General features: G+C 42.9%; 1 protein-coding gene across 1 annotated transcript in view; it reads right to left on the bottom strand.

Annotated features, from left to right (window-relative positions):
- DNER (delta/notch like EGF repeat containing) overlaps positions 1–17,324 on the bottom strand; it is a 269,335-nt gene that overhangs the window by 14,315 nt on the left and 237,696 nt on the right. The window contains exons 10-11 of the mRNA XM_007055038.4: positions 10,830–10,943; positions 4,614–4,745 (exon numbers count right to left, since the gene is read on the bottom strand). Coding sequence (XP_007055100.3) covers positions 4,614–4,745; positions 10,830–10,943 — 246 coding nt within the window. The remainder of the gene's footprint in view (positions 1–4,613; positions 4,746–10,829; positions 10,944–17,324) is intronic.

Genomic DNA, 17,324 nt, shown 5'->3' with positions numbered 1-17,324 from the left:
ATGACATGTTATTTGCAGGGGCAAGGTGGGTGAGGTAATATCTTTTATTTGACCAACTGCTGTTGGTGAAAGACATAAGCTTTCAAACTTACACAGAGCTCTTCTTCAGGTCTGGGAAAGGTACTCAGAGCGTCACAGCTAAATGCAAGATGGAACAGATTGTTTAGCATGAGGCGTTAACATGTTGTAAGAGGCCATACCTCTGCAGTCATAGGACAAAGGACGGTTAGTATGGTATAGATTGCTGCAATGAACTACAAATCCAGTGTCTTTATTGATGTTTAGTGTCTAACAAAGTTACAAATTTAAGTTCCCAGGCTCATCTCTTGAAGATGGTGTGCAAGTTTTCTTTGAGGACAAGGACTGAGAGGTTATATATGGAGTGATTGTTTTGTGAAAAATGTTCGCCTGCCGCCAATAGGGTGTTTTTGTCTTTTATCATTTTTCTGTGTGAGTTCATTAGAGAGTATAGTGATTGTCTTGTTTCACCCACGTAGTTGTTACAGAGTCATTTAGTGCACTGGATGAGGGACACCTTATTTTGTGATAGGCCTGTGTAGGACACAGGTATCTTAAAAGGTGTGTTGTGGGGGGTATTTATCACGGTGGCAGTGGAGAAAGATGCAAAACCTGCAGACTGTTCTTATGGCTTGGTGGGTCCTGGTCAGTGGGGAGCTTGCTTCCAATGATGGACTTGGCAAGGTTGGAGGGGTTGTTTGAAGACCAGAAGAGAGGATTTACAGTACCTAATAGTATAAATCTATTTTCTAAACATTAACATGGCAGGTAAATTGCTATAGGCTCCTGATTGCAGCATCAGCAGGTGATATTATCCAAGTCATTAACACTCAGATGTCTATAGGGCCACCACTGGTGAGAATGGGGTGGAAGACAGACATGGCTATTGGCCTAGGCCCGGTCAGTGGAACTATGAAACACACTAACACAGTAAGTCTCACTATACAGCAGTAGTAAGCGTCATCAGTGCATGTAGCTGCTATAGAAGAGATCCAACGAGGGGTTACTGCTGGTGAAGGCAATGCTTAAGGAAGCCAGGGATATAATGTGAAGATCAGTCCTCGACCATCCAGGACACAACTGGGGTGAAATGCACAACCCACTGAAGACAATGACAAGACTCCCATTGATTTCCATGTCTGAGTGCAAGCAAGGTTAAGCCGAGAGACAGTTCTCCCCACTGAGCAGAATGAGGTCTAAGCTCTGTGTGCACCTGCTCCCTTACTTACAAATGGGTAAATGAGTAGAGTGGATGTCTTAGAATCATGGGCCTAGGCATGAATCTCATCTTGCTAATCAGGCACATAATATATCTCTACACTGCAAAAAAAGGTGTGTTCTTAACTCGGATCTAGTTAAGATAGCAGTGAAGACACACCAACTGTGCATTTAACTTGGATTAGCACCTTAAGGTAAAGCCTATAGAAGAGCCTGGGGTTGAACTCAAGCTACTAATGCAGTTAAAAGCTGAGTTGCTGTCTTCATTGCTATTTTAACCTGAGTTAGGTACCCTGAGTTAAGAATATACTTTTTTTGCTGTGTAGATGTACCCTTAGCAATAAATTCCCCTCACAAGCTTTCTCCTCTGATCAGGCAGGAGTAATTTTTCAGATGTGCAGCAGAGGAGGCTTTCCTTGCTCTCAGTCCTGCTCATTGCTTTTCCCCTTGTGCTGATACACGCAGGACTCTACCTGAGGACCTAGTCCTCAGTGGATCTAGAAGTCTGGATAAAAAGGAGGATCCCTGAACAGATGCTGCTAATTTCATAGCTCAGCTTTGCAGTGCCCAGTAAGTACATAGCTCTGCCTGTCTTCCTTTTATGTGTTTTCATTCCATTCCATAATAGTAATGCAATTATTATATCAAGGTACCCCAGGGAATGCATTTCTAGAGGATTATGGCATGTCTCAAGGAATTAAAATCATTTTTCTGTCAGCCCACTGCCTACCACATAAGGAAGCTGCAGTCACTCAGAATGGCATTGCCTTACTGATTACATAGATGTGCCTGGTTCAGGTATCACTATGCCTGAGCAGGCCTCACAGACCTATTGAAGGCTCATCTCTGCCTCGCAGAAGCAATTCTATAAGAGGACCTGTAGAAGGCACTGCACCTAAAAGCTCCCCGGACTGCAGCATGCACTGCCTTCAAACAGGCAGCATGCACTGTCTGCAAATCAAAGGTGAGACACACAATGGATTTACTATCTTGGGAGTGGCTAGCAGTGCTATCCAGAAGCAGAAATCAAAGGATTGCAAGAGACCCTGCAAAAGGACCCAAGATGGCAAGGAAAACTTTGTACAGAGACCAAATATAATTTGGCCCTTGAAGTGGTTGATATCATCAACACTGTGCCTTTAATGGTTTGTATTTGTGCTGTCCTATGATTAATCAATGAAACTGAATTCACGAACAACAAATGCATAGATTTAGGCCTTAATCTAGCAAATGCTTACACGATAAAAAGTATGGAGTGATTGCGCTCCAACAGAAGGGTGAGCAGAGGTGACACGTGAGTAGAAGTAAGGTTGAGCTTTAGGCACTGCCTGCGTAGAAATCAGTCTCAAGAGGACAGGATTTAAAAAGAAAAGGGTTTGGGTGGAAAGTGGGCATATCTAAGGAGACATGGTCCAAAATATGATCCCCTCTATTATAGAGGAGCTTAACTACACATATACTTCTTTGGCTTTATTCCAGTAGGAGTAACTTTGTGACATTCTGCCAGGTTCTCACTAATGCAGGATGGGATTCTCCTGAGTACCTTCTGAGTTGATTACTTTTTATCTTGCACTTATTCATGCAATAGTCTGCAACTGCACTGGGCAGCTTCAAGCCCTTAAATCAATCTGAGTAACTATCTGATATTTGGAAGGGATCCTTCACTGTAGTATGTGAACAGTGAAATGGTCAAATATACCATTAAACTTCCCAGTAAAGGAGACAGAAGTGCTGTCAAAGACCAAAAACAAGGCCTCAGTGAAGCATAAACATAGGGCCTGCTTTTCAGACGTGCTGTTCATCTGCAGCTCCAGCTGAAGTCAATGGGAGTCTCCGAAATCAGGCCCAGTGTGAGTTGTCCCATGAGGGACAACCGGTTCTAAAAGGGCTTCTAAATTTAACAACCGGCCAAAAGTGGCACCTTAGGCGCTGACTCCGTGGGTGCTCCGGGGCTGGAGCACCCATGGGGAAAATTTGGTGGGTGCAGCTCCCTGCCCCGCCCCGCCCCAGCTCACCTCCACTCCGCTTCTCACCTCCCCCTCTCCCCCACCCCCAGCTTCCTGTGAATCATCTGCTCGCATGGGAAGCCTGGGAGGGCTGAGAAGCAGGCGGCGGCTTTGCGCTCAGGCCCAAGGAGGTGGAGCAGAGGAGAGCTGAGGCGGGGGGGGGGGCACGCGAGGAGGGCTGCCCACACCACAGCAGGTAACCCGGGAGATGGGGGAGGGAACCGCTCCCTGCCCCAGCTCACCTCCGCCTCCCTGGGCCTGAGCGCGAAGCCACAGCCTGCTTCTCAGCCCTCCCAGGCTTCCCACGCCAACAGCTGATTCACAGGAAGCAGGGGGGCGGGTGGAAAAACAGAGCAGGGCGGTGCGTTCAGGGGCGGAGGTGGAGGCGGAGCAGAGGTGAGCTGGGGCCGGGCATGGGACGGGACGGGGAGCTGCCGGTGGGAGCTCTGCACCCACCAAATTTTCCCTGTGGGTGCTCCAGCCCCGGAGCACCCACGGAGTCGGCGCCTAAGGCGCCACTTTTGATGTGATCCGTGAGGGGAGTGGCCGCTCCCCCCGAGCTATGCTACCCAGCCCTTAGGAGCCAGAGGGACCTGCCGGATGCTTCCCGGGAGCTGCCCCAGGTAAGCATTGCCGGGACTCCCCACCTCGCCCACTGGCAGGTCCCTCTGGCTCTTAGATGCGGGGTGGGGTGGGCACCCACTACAGTGGCCCACGAGACCCTCCTGCCCGGTTCTGAAGGCAGTCATGGGACGGGGAGAGGGGTGGATGCAGCAGGGGTCCAGGGCAGGCCACAACCCCCTCATGGGGTGAGGAGGGAACTGGCTGTTAAGATTTTGGCAACTCATCACTGATCAGGCCCATAAGCTTTACATTTACCGAGTTAAGGTATAATCACAATTGTGAAATTAAACTTTGCGATCACTAGGTGCACCAGCCAAAATTTTCAGAAGTGGCCACCAATTTTGGGTGCCCGCCTTGAGACACTTTGGGTTCAATTTACAGAGGTGCTGAGCACCAACAGCTCACACTGACTTCTGCTGGAGTTATGGGTGCTCAGCACTTCTGAAAATCAGGCATATGGTGTCTCAGAGTTGAACACCCAGAAACAGAAGCATCTAAAAATCAGTGGACACTTCAGAAAATTTGGTCTAAAAGACTAATTCCAGGATTTTATGCAACCTTGCTACATTATAATTCTTTTTAGAGTGCATTTTCCTTCATTCTGTGCATATCGAGGTATTGTTTAAGAACTGCCTACGATTCTTTTAGTATAATTTTGGTCCATTATTAGACGTTTCCAGGACAATGAGTTATACATATATCAAAAGGCTATTACAAAGCAACACAAACAATCTTCGTAACACTTACGAATTTCACAATTTGCTCCAACCCAGCCATGTGGACAATGGCACGTATACCCGTTGGGTTGGTCTATGCAAGTCCCAGCATGGTGACACGGATTGCTGTCACAGTCATTTATATCAAATTCACATTCTTCACCTTAAAGTAAAAAAGAAAGATGCTGGTGGATGTATCATGTTGTCAAGCCAGTTGTGTCATTTCAGTCACTAAAAGCAAAAGTTAGCTAGATTCACAATGTTGTCATTAATATTAGTTATTTCATCCTCATATATCAAACATTTATTGAAAGAATAAAGACCACATTTGTGACATTTTTTTGTTGAATTAGCTGAACATCTATAATTTTCTTTGGTGAAACAATATTTTGCAGTTATATATCACTTTCCATCTCAGAATCTCAACATGCTTTTACAACTGTCAAAGAACTAGGCCTCAGATACCACTAACTGACTTCACTAAGTTCACCTGTCTTCCAGGCCTTTACTTGAAACACAAGACCATCCTTCTTCCCCAGTCAAATGTGACAGAACTAGTCAGTACAGTAAGACCAGCTAATACAATCAATTCGTTAGCTATTAAGGGCTGCCATGAAGTGAAGACTCAAGTCCTATTTAAGTTTGTGGAAGGACCACACAGGATCAGGCCCAAAATAATATTCTCCTGTTAATCTAACAGAAAGCAGCATATGATATAAAACAATAAATATGTGTTTATATATTACTGACAAATTAACAGTTATCTTTTACATAATTGACTGAACATCAAGACAGATGTAAATTAGCTTAAAAGCAGTGTGTTTGGATTATGCCAATCATATTAATTTGAAAATGAGGCAAAATGACTAAATTGGCTGCATACCTTTGCTCTGGATGTGCAAACTGATGAATATAAGCACCTTAGAGCTTACAACAAACACATATTATGTAACAAAATGAAGTCCTTATTTAGATCCCAATAATAGTTCAAGGTAGACAGATCTGCCATTTTCAATACCATCCAATTAGTATATTTGCTTACCTGAGCATTTTCAAACTGTTATTTTTAAAATCTAGTCTGAAACAGATGTGTCACACACAATGTTGAACAGCTGTTTACTTTAGTGAATTCTCTAGTAGCAGCTACATTTTGCTGCTATATTTTTAAAACTAAACCAATTCTATGCAATATTAACAACTTTCAGTCTTTCAAGGTTGATTATAACCCAGCAATGTCCAAATTAATTAGTTTCCTGAAATAAATATAATCCTTTATGTCTGTGTAGAAGACTTGGAGTTGATTGCCTATTAACTAGATCATTTGTAAAACTGTCCCTTTATTAATTGGGCAATCAGTTTCTGGGGAAAAGAGACTGTGATATAAAACTACTACAAACTACAGAACTGTGCAATAAATGTACCACAGCTCTGCATATGAGAACTAATAAGTGCAAAGATATTTTTAAAGGTTTAGAGCCAAAGTCAGCCCTTGGATGTATACAGTACACATGGCTCCCATTTATTTTTCTAGGACTTGCAAGATTTTCTTTAGAACACATCATTACCATTCCTTAGTTGTCCCAGGAGGTCACTCTTGTGCTTTCTCCAGGAGCTAAATACACCGCCTCTATAATCATAGAATCATAGAATCATAGAATATCAGGGTTGGAAGGGACCCCAGAAGGTCATCTAGTCCAACCCCCTGCTCGAAGCAGGACCAAGTCCCAGTTAAATCATCCCAGCCAGGGCTGTGTCAAGCCTGACCTTAAAAACCTCTAAGGAAGGAGATTCTACCACCTCCCTAGGTAACGCATTCCAGTGTTTCACCACCCTCTTAGTGAAAAAGTTTTTCCTAATATCCAATCTAAACCTCCCCCATTGCAACTTGAGACCATTACTCCTCGTTCTGTCATCTGCTACCATTGAGAACAGTCTAGAGCCATCCTCTTTGGAACCCCCTTTCAGGTAGTTGAAAGCAGCTATCAAATCCCCCCTCATTCTTCTCTTCTGCAGACTAAACAATCCCAGCTCCCTCAGCGTCTCCTCATAAGTCATGTGCTCTAGACCCCTAATCATTTTTGTTGCCCTTCGCTGGACTCTCTCCAATTTATCCACATCCTTCTTGTAGTGTGGGGCCCAAAACTGGACACAGTACTCCAGATGAGGCCTCACCAGTGTCGAATAGAGGGGAACGATCACGTCCCTCGATCTGCTGGCAATGCCCCTACTTATACATCCCAAAATGCCATTGGCCTTCTTGGCAACAAGGGCACACTGCTGACTCATATCCAGCTTCTCGTCCACTGTCACCCCTAGGTCCTTTTCCGCAGAACTGCTGCCTAGCCATTCGGTCCCTAGTCTGTAGCGGTGCATTGGATTCTTCCATCCTAAGTGCAGGACCCTGCACTTATCCTTATTAAACCTCATCAGATTTCTTTTGGCCCAATCCTCCAATTTGTCTAGGTCCTTCTGTATCCTATCCCTCCCCTCCAGCGTATCTACCACTCCTCCCAGTTTAGTATCATCCGCAAATTTGCTGAGAGTGCAATCCACACCATCCTCCAGATCATTTATAAAGATATTGAACAAAACCGGCCCCAGGACCGACCCCTGGGGCACTCCACTTGACACCGGCTGCCAACTAGACATGGAGCCATTGATCACTACCCGTTGAGCCCGACAATCTAGCCAGCTTTCTACCCACCGTATAGTGCATTCATCCAGCCCATACTTCCTTAACTTGCTGACAAGAATACTGTGGGAGACCGTGTCAAAAGCTTTGCTAAAGTCAAGAAACAATACATCCACTGCTTTCCCTTCATCCACAGAACCAGTAATCTCATCATAAAAGGCGATTAGATTAGTCAGGCATGACCTTCCCTTGGTGAATCCATGCTGACTGTTCCTGATCACTTTCCTCTCATGTAAGTGCTTCAGGATTGATTCTTTGAGGACCTGCTCCATGATAATGTTCCAGCCCATTCCAAGCTATGAAGTGAAAGATCAATGGCCAAATTCTGCAGTGACTTACACCCTGTGCAACCTTCCCTGAAGTCAATGGACTACATCCTGCTCTCTCACACTGGTGTAAGACAGAAGAATTTTATATAATGAGGTTATAAGCACAAACTGGGCTACAAGACAATGCAGGACTCCAGTCTTCTCCATAACAGTGCATCCCAAGTAGACCAGCAGATCACTTGCCTCTCTTCCAATCTATAATGGAGATGGTGGAAGAGCACAGTGCTCCTCCACAGTGTTTCTTAGTTATAAGGTGTCCCTTTGCTGGAAACTATAGGAACAATAATGAAAACCTTAGTAATGAATGGGGAGGTTGCCACCAAGTGAGATCAGCAGTAGACAGATAACAGGGGCTAGTGTTGGGCCCATGTTTTAAAGACTCAGCTTGTGGCAGCTACTCTTAATGCCCACAGGTCCTGTTTCTAGGTCTGCAGCTTTTCTATGTATTTGTTAAAGTATATACAATAGATGGTCTTTGCATTTAACAACATCAAACAAAGAGTAGGTCATTAAAAACATATCTGAAGGAGAAACCATAAGAGGTTTCAAAACTTCATACTTACTATTTAAATATCCCAGTCCAGCATCAAAAATCTTTTAACAGCATGTTCTCAAATGTCATTAGACTACAGAAAATGTTACAAAATGTAACTGATTTTAAGCCATAACCACTTCCACAGGCGTGTTAAAGGAAAAAAACAATTTGATGCAGATATGGTATGAAAAACAAAGTTAGGATTGACAATACACAGCAGTATTAATCATCTTAATATACAATGATAGGCATGCATGTCCAATGGAAATGGGCTACTAGATGAAAAAGAACATGAGTCAATGGATATCATGCCCTGAGATTGCTAGGCTCTCAGCTGAAATGAAACCTGTTAGCAAAAATTGTTAATGAAGTTATAAAGTCATTTAGGAATTATTTGTGTTTGGCACAAAAGACAGTGAGCACCTGATGCCAAGTAACAACATTTAGTATTTGCATTTCTACAGTGTTATACAGACATTTTATCAGGACAGCTCCAAACAACATTTAAAACATGAATTCACATCCAGTGATTGTATGAACTACTGAGAAAGGTTGAGTCAAGGGCCAGGTTTTTTCTTCCCACTTATCCAGGAATAACTCTACTGACGTCAGTTAAATTATACATAAAACTAGTCTGAGGAGAGAATCAGGCCAAAAAGCCCTTGGTTTTGCAATGTTTTAATATGAATTTCAAATACCAATAATACTGAGAATAATGAAGTCTTGGCTAAAATATTATATGGTAGATGATGGCATTTTGTCGTCAGGAAATACTAGCATATTTTAGGAGAACTGAATTTTTCAGATATTTCATTGCAATAGCTAAACTTTTACTCTATTCCTCAACTTCATTTCCTAAACAGCCCGAAGCAAACATCTTTACTAAAAAATTTTAACATGAGGTTTTATTAAAGGGACACCATTATGGGAATTGTAACACGTGTTGAATGATTAATTTATCATTTTTATACCACTTTGAATTGCCTCACAGTATATGATTCCATAAATTTCCTCTCGTGCTTTTTTCTTTAATGTAGCATGCCTCAAAGAAGCACCTCATTAGGATATCGATCACTTTTATACTACTTACAAGAACAACACCTTCTGGGTATCATCAAACATAAAACAGATTTATTTACACCAGCATTTACAAGCGTTAACCAATTGCAACTCAGTCACATCAGTGTAAAGCTGAAATTGACTGAAATAGAGTTATTCTGGAGAGTACCTCAGAGGTGAATGTTGCCCTATGTATAAAAAGAATATGTGGACCAATATTAAATAACGTCAATACTCAAACTTTACCATAGCACCAGTAATACAGAAGAGAGAAATTAATTCTCCTATCAATAGATGCCTGTGTCGTTAGTAACACAGACCTTCCAGCAGTTCATAGTTTCATAGATTCCAAGGTCAGATCATCTAAGTCTGACCTCTTGTATGACACAGGCCATAGAACTTCCCCAAAATAATTAGATAAACATCCAATCTTGATTTAAAAATTGTCAGCGTTGGAGAATAGATTGAGCTCTGAGTCTATCACTACAAGGCATGTTTTCTCATGTTTAATCATTCTCGTGGCTCTTCTCTGGGCCCTCTCCAATTATCAACATTCTTCTTGAACTGTGGGCACCAGAACGGGACACAGCAGTGCCGGAGCAGCTGCACCAATGCCAAATATAGAGGTAAAATAATTTCTCTATTCCTAGTTGAGATTCCCCGGTTTATGCATCTCAGGATTGCATTAGCTCTTTTGACTACAGTATCACATTGGGAGCTCATGTTCAGCTCACTGTCCACCACAACCTACGAAACATCTTGACAGTTGCTGCTTCCCAGGATAGAATCCCGCATTCTGTAAGTATGGCCTACATTCTTTGTTCCTAGATGTACACATTCACATTTAGCCATATTAAAATGCACATTTGCTTGTGCCCAGTTTATCAAGCAATCCCACTGGCCTGTCCTCTTCATTATTTACAACTCCCCCAATTTTTGTCTTATCTGCCTACTTTATCAGTGATGACTTTATGTTTTCCACCAGGTCACTGATAAAAATGTTAAATAGTGTAGGTCCAAGAACGAATCCCCATGGGACCACTGGAAACAGACCCCCTTGATGATTATTTGCCATTTACATTTTGAGACCTAATAATTTTTAAACCATTTAATGTACATTAATTTTACAGTGTGCTTAGTTTTTTAATCAAAATGTTGTGAGGTTCCAAGTCACATAACTATCCTCATTGGCATCATAAGGGGAATATAAAATATAAACTAGTACAGAATGAAGTAGTTTTCCCTTAAAAAACATACTATTCTGACAACTAAAACAAGTAATAACTAATGTTAAAGATGGGTCCCAAGTTACAATATTTGGATGTGGATGACACCATAGATAGAGGTGTTCAGATTTAGTGCTTTGGTTCGGGCCCCTGTGTTGGTACAATAATTCAAAGCAGTATTGCATTAAAAATTTAGTTTCAGCTGTACTTACATTATTTCCCAGAAGTACAATGCAAGATACTACTGCTATATCATTTCTATCCTCTAAAATGTCCCTTTTAACTTGTTCATTATATGAAAGAATATGGAGATACACAGATTCAGATGCCATATACTTGACATTTGCCTTCTTTTGGACACTGAAATTAACAATTATACTTTTTGTGTTATTTGCAAATTACTTGCCTGTAAATCCAGGTGCACAGATACATGTAGCATTTAGACCTTCACTGTCACAAGTGCCACCATTTTGACAACTGATGTTAATGCAAGGATCTTTGTATAATTCACAGTGCCGTCCTGAGAATGATAAATTAGTGTTATTGACATTATTTGTACTTATGGTTAGTCAGAAATCAGAATGTGGGCTGTCTGCCATATGGAATGAGGGCAATGATTGTTCTTCTCTCAGACACCAGTGTTATTCACAAGTAAGTTGCTGAAGACAATTGTAAAGCCAATGCAAGATCAGACTCAGGTCATATGTTTTTATGGTGATTTGGTCTTAAAACATTGGACTCCCCTTCTCATCAAGGCTATGTCACCTCTTCAGGCATAGCAGGCCAGTTCCTGTTCTCAGACAATGGCAGCAATGGAGTTTCTATGGCTATACAATGGTATAATAAAGAAGCAGGTTGGCCAGCTGTTTAATATTCTGCAATGGAAATAACAGTTGCTATCTTCAGTAACAGTTCCAATTAATATGAAACTTAAAATATAATATGTACACATTATTAAGCCTATTTTCTCCTTTTCCAGTAGGCTCAGATGGACTATGGCTTGTCAAGGCAATAAAAATAGAAATCAACTTATTCAAACATATAGGTTAACATTATATGATTTTATTTGATTGTCAAGCCCCATCCCTCTTTCCTTGATCTCCTGCCTCAGAACTAGATCTGTGTGGACTCAGTGGTTTCACTCTGCAGCAGTGTGTGTGATCCTTATCTGGCACAAGGTAGAAAAGGATGGTAGATTCCCAACTGGGGTTGGGGAGAGAGGTCAGCTGCCACAGTGGTATCATATATTATATCGTATCAGCTCTGAAAACACTACCACATAAGTAGCCTCACTGAGCTCAATGGGACTGTTTTCATTCATAAAGTTACTCATTTTCTTAAGTGTTTACGGAGTCCTACAGGTGTAATGATATAGACTTGTTCAGGATAAATTTAAGCATGCATTGGTGGTTGTTCTATGTAAAAACTGAGTAGTGTATTTGCAGGCTGACCTTTGATCTGTTGGTTGCTTTTGCTTGCATAATTCATCCCCTTTACTTTGTGATCCACTATAATATGCAATATTTTGTATATTATATAATATACAATATGCTGTAATGCTGACTACTCCATGCAGACAGAAGGGTACCACTTCACTGATCGTACTGTAGGGTCAAAATCTAAATGATTAGTTTTAAGTAACTATAAGTAATTAATTTCTGTGGGTAGTTTCGTGAGCTATGCTCACAGACCTTTGTTGGTACTGCCTTTCATTGTCCTGAATAAAGATTACGTACTTTACAGAGGCACCACCAACTTGAAATCTAATCAATTAACAAAACAACAAAACAAAGAATTATTAGTTTCAAATACTACATCTTCATCTGAATCTCCCTGCCAGTACTGTGGTTTTACAGTCACATTTCTCTTTTTTCTCTCTCTCCCTGGTTGCACAAAAAAAAAAAAAAGGGTAAAACAGTTTAAACATACAAACAAAAACCATGATACTGAAAGTCCTGTGAAATGCAAAAAATAAACAGGAAAAATTAGAAGAGCAATTACACCCTGTCTCTTTCAGATATTCGTAAGTTTTCATCTTATGTTTCGTTGTAAGAGTAGAAGGCAAAAATATTGAGAGAGAAATACACTTTTCAAGTTGATGATGCCCCTTTAACATCAACTCCAATTCAACAGATTGTGCTATCCTTTGCTAACTATGATTATATGTATGATAACATTATTACATTTCTCAGAAATAATAACCTCAACAAGAGACAAATTTATTTCACTTCGGATATTTGCCAGGAATTACAGTCAATGTTAGATTTGAACTCTTTGGCATCAGCTATTTTATGAAAGGATATTAAGAAATTTACTAAATTACAAACCGTTCACGTTCACTACAACATGCTTAAAATGAATTTAAGGAAACCATTTTAGCCTTCTGCCCATTCATGATAAATATTACTGGTTTCCCGTTTCAATAATGATATGGCTGAAATGAAATTAATCTAAAAGAACTACTTTGATTAGATGCAATGTATACAGAGAAAGTGTTTTGTGCAATTTCTATCAGTTGTTTTCCTATTTGTATTACTACTATATATTTATGGAAATGATGTATCAAATGATTGCTTTCACCTGACATGCTACAAAAATGATGGATATGCCAGGATTACAGGGAGCACATCTTTATAATCCCAGCAATGAATAGCTCCAGATTCAGTGAGCTGTTTCATGGGTACAAGAGACTGACTTGCTGGAGAAGTGCGGGAAGAGAGAGTAACCTGGAGGGAGGAGGGTAACTGGTTAGGAAGTTAGCTAATGGCTATTAGCTACATTAGATTGGTGAGGGACGTGGAAGCATGAGGATTGAAAAAAGGCAGTAAGAGAACTGAAGAGGGTTGGTGGGAAAACTTGGAATAGAGCCTTCTGGGAAAGCAAAGAAAACAACAATACAAAATTAGTAGATGAAACACAGAATCATAGACACATAGGGCTGGAAGGGACTTTGAGAAGTCATCAAGTCCCAGCTCCCTGTGCTGTGGCAGAACCAAGTAAACCTAGACCATCCCCAACAGGTGTTTGTCCAACCTGTGTTTAAAAATGTCCAATGATGGGGATTCCACAACCTCCCTTGGAAGCCTACTCCAGAGCTTAGCTACCCTTATGGAAACATGACACATTTCACCTCCATCACTTCTATGCTTATATCTGTTCCCCTATCTCTTGTCTGTGTGTTTTTTGTTTTTGATCTATTCAGATGGTAATTTCTTCAATTATGGACCTATCTTATGTTTTATGTCTTTGGGTGCTGTAATACAAATTATAAATAATAATAATGATAATAAAATAATAATAATAATAATACTATTCTGCAAGCCTGAATGAAAATGAGAATGAGAAAGATTTACATAATTTAGTTGGTAATACATTTGTTTTATGCATACACTGAGTCTTGTTTTACAATGTCCTTTTCAGCTTGTGCTTTATCCTTGTCCATTCAAACAGTATTCCTTATGTCAGAATACTTGGCAAAATTCTGTAAGTCAGTTATGACTTCTTTTATGGCCATCTGACCAGAGAAGAGCACAATTCAACATCAGTGTATTATGTTAACCAGCTCAGAGAAAGAGGCTACCACATTATTTTGTTCTAACCAGACTTTTACATAGCCCTGGTCTACACTAGGACTTTAGGTCGAATTTAGCAGCGTTAAATAGATGTAAACCTGCACCCGTCCACACGATGAAGCCCTTTATTTCGACTTAAAGGGCTCTTAAAATTGATTTCCTTACTCCACCCCGACAAGTGGATTAGCGCTTAAATTGGCCTTGCCGGGTCGAATTTGGGGTACTGTGGACACAATTTGACGGTATTGGCCTCCGGGAGCTATCCCAGAGTGCTCCATTGTGACCGCTCTGGACAGCACTCTCAACTCAGATGCACTGGCCAGGTAGACAGGAAAAGAACCGCGAACTTTTGAATCTCATTTCCTGTTTGGCCAGCGTGGCAAGCTGCAGGTGACCATGCAGAGCTCATCAGCAGAGGTGACCATGATGGAGTCCCAGAATCGTAAAAGAGCTCCAGCATGGACTGAACGGGAGGTACGGGATCTGATCGCTGTATGGGGAGAGGAATCCGTGCTATCAGAACTCCGTTCCAGTTTTCGAAATGCCAAAATTTGTCAAAATCTCCCAGGGCATGAAGGACAGAGGCCATAACAGGGACCCGAAACAGTGCCGCGTGAAACTTAAGGAGCTGAGGCAAGCCTACCAGAGAGGCGAACGGCCGCTCCGGGTCAGAGCCCCAAACATGCCGCTTCTATGATGAGCTGCATGCCATTTTAGGGGGTTCAGCCACCCCTACCCCAGCCGTGTTGTTTGACTCCTTCAATGGAGATGGAGGCAACACGGAAGCAGGTTTTCGGGACAAGGAAGATGATAGCTCACAGCAAGCAAGCGGAGAAACCGGTTTTCCCGACAGCCAGGAACTGTTTCTCATGCTGGACCTGGATCCAGTACCCCCCGAACCCACCCAAGGCTGCCTCCTGGACCCAGCAGGCGGAGAAGGGACCTCCGGTGAGTGTACCTTTTAAAATACTATACATGGTTTAAAAGCAAGCATGTGAAAGGATTAATTTGCCCTGGCATTCGCAACTCTCCTGGATGTACTCCCAAAGCCTTTGCAAAAGGTTTCTGGGGAGGGCAGCCTTATTGCGTCCTCCATGGTAGGACACTTTACCATTCCAGGCCAGTAGCACGTACTCGGGAATCATTGTACAACAAAGCATTGCAGTATATGTTTGCTGGCATTCAAACAACATCCGTTCTTTATCTCTCTGTGTTATCCTCAGGAGAGTGAGATATCATTCATGGTCACCTGTTTGAAATAGGGTGCTTTTCTTCACAAAATGACCAGGAGGAGAGGTGGCAGGCTGAAGAGAGGGCTGAAGCTCAAATGTGGCAGCAGCATGATGAGAGGAGGCAGGATTCAATGCTGAGGCTGCTGGAGGATCAAACCAATATGCTCCAGTGTATGGTTGAGCTGCAGCAAAGGCACCTGGAGCACAGACTGCCGCTACAGCCCCTGTGTAACCAACCACCCTCCTCCACAAGTTCCATAGCTTCCTCACCCAGATGCCCAAGAACACGGTGGGCGGGCCTCCGGCCAACCAGCCACTCCACCACAGAGGATTGCCCAAAAAACAGAAGGCTGGCATCCAATAAATTTTAAAGTTGTAAACTTTTGAAGTGCTGTGTGGCATTTTCCTTCCCTCCTCCACCACCCCTCCTGGGCTACCTTGGTAGTCATCCCCCTATTTGTGTGATGAATGAATAAAGAATGCATGAATGTGAAGCAACAATGACTTTATTGCCTCTGCAAGCGGTGATCGAAGGGAGGAGGGGAGGGTGGTTAGCTTACAGTGAAGTAGAGTGAACCAAGGGGTGGGGGGTTTCATCAAGGAGAAACAAACAGAACTTTCACACCGTAGCCTGGCCAGTCATGAAACTTGTTTTCAAAGCTTCTCTGATGCGTACCGCGCCCTCCTGTGCTCTTCTAACCGCCCTGGTGTCTGGCTGCGCGTAACCAGCAGCCAGGCGATTTGCCTCAACCTCCCACTGCCATAAACGTCTCCCTCTTATTCTCACAGATATTGTGGAGCACACAGCAAGCAGTAATAACAGTGGGAATATTGGTTTCGCTGAGGTCTAAGCGAGTCAGTAAACTGCGCCAGCGCGCCTTTAAACGTCCAAATGCACATTCTACCACCATTCTGCACTTGCTCAGCTGTAGATGAACAGCTCCCGACTACTGTCCAGGCTGCCTGTGTACGGCTTCATGAGCCATGGCATTAAGGGGTAGGCTGGGTCCCCAAGGATAACTATAGGCATTTCAACATCCCCAAAGGTTATTTTCTGGTCTGGGAATAAAGTCCCTTCCTGCAGCTTTTGAAACAGACCAGAGTTCCTGAAGATGCGAGCGTCATGTACCTTTCTCGGCCATCTCACGTTGATGTTGGTGAAACGTCCCTTGTGATCCACCAGAGCTTGCAGCACTATTGAAAAGTACCCCTTGCGGTTTATGTACTCGCCAGCTTGGTGCTCCGGTGCCAAGATAGGGATATGGGTTCCGTCTATTGCCCCACCACAGTTAGGGAATCCCATTGCAGCAAAGCCATCCACTATGACTTGCACATTTCCCAGGGTCACTACCCTTGATATCAGCAGATCTTTGATTGCGTGGGCTACTTGCATCACAGCAGCCCCCACAGTAGATTTGCCCACTCCAAATTGATTCCCAACTGACTGGTAGCTGTCTGGCGTTGCAAGCTTCCACAGGGCTATCGCCACTCGCTTCTCAACTGTGAGGGCTGCTCTCATCTTGGTATTCATGCGCTTCCGGGCAGGGGAAAGCAAGTCACAAAGTTGCATGAAAGTGCCCTTACGCATGCGAAAGTTTCGCAGCCACTGGGAATCATCCCAGACCTGCAACACTATGCGGTCCCACCAGGCTGTGCTTGTTTCCCGAGCCCAGAATCGGCGTTCCACAGCATGAACCTGCCCCATTAGCACCATGATGCATGCATTGGCAGGGCCCATGCTTTCAGAGAAATCTGTGTCCATGTCCTGATCACTCACGTGACCGCGCTGACGTCGCCTCCTCGCCCGGTATCGCTCTGCCAGGTTCTGGTGCTGCATATACTGCTGGATAATGCATGTGGTGTTTAATGTGCTCCTAATTGCCAAAGTGAGCTGAGCGGCCTCCATGCTTGCCTTGGTATGGCGTCCGCACAGAAAAAAGGCTCGGAACGATTGTCTGCCGTTGCTCTGACGGAGGGAGGGGCGACTGACGACATGGCTTACAGGGTTGGCTTACAGGGAATTAAAATTAACAAAGGGGGTGGCTTTACATCAATGAGTATTTCAGGCAGGACTTCACGGAGGGTTCCAATAAGAAA

This window comes from Chelonia mydas, chromosome 9 (assembly GCF_015237465.2).
Source record: "Chelonia mydas isolate rCheMyd1 chromosome 9, rCheMyd1.pri.v2, whole genome shotgun sequence".
Taxonomy (NCBI): domain Eukaryota; kingdom Metazoa; phylum Chordata; order Testudines; family Cheloniidae; genus Chelonia; species Chelonia mydas.
Note: the sequence above shows the minus strand (reverse complement) of the source record. Positions and strands in the feature narration are given on the sequence as shown.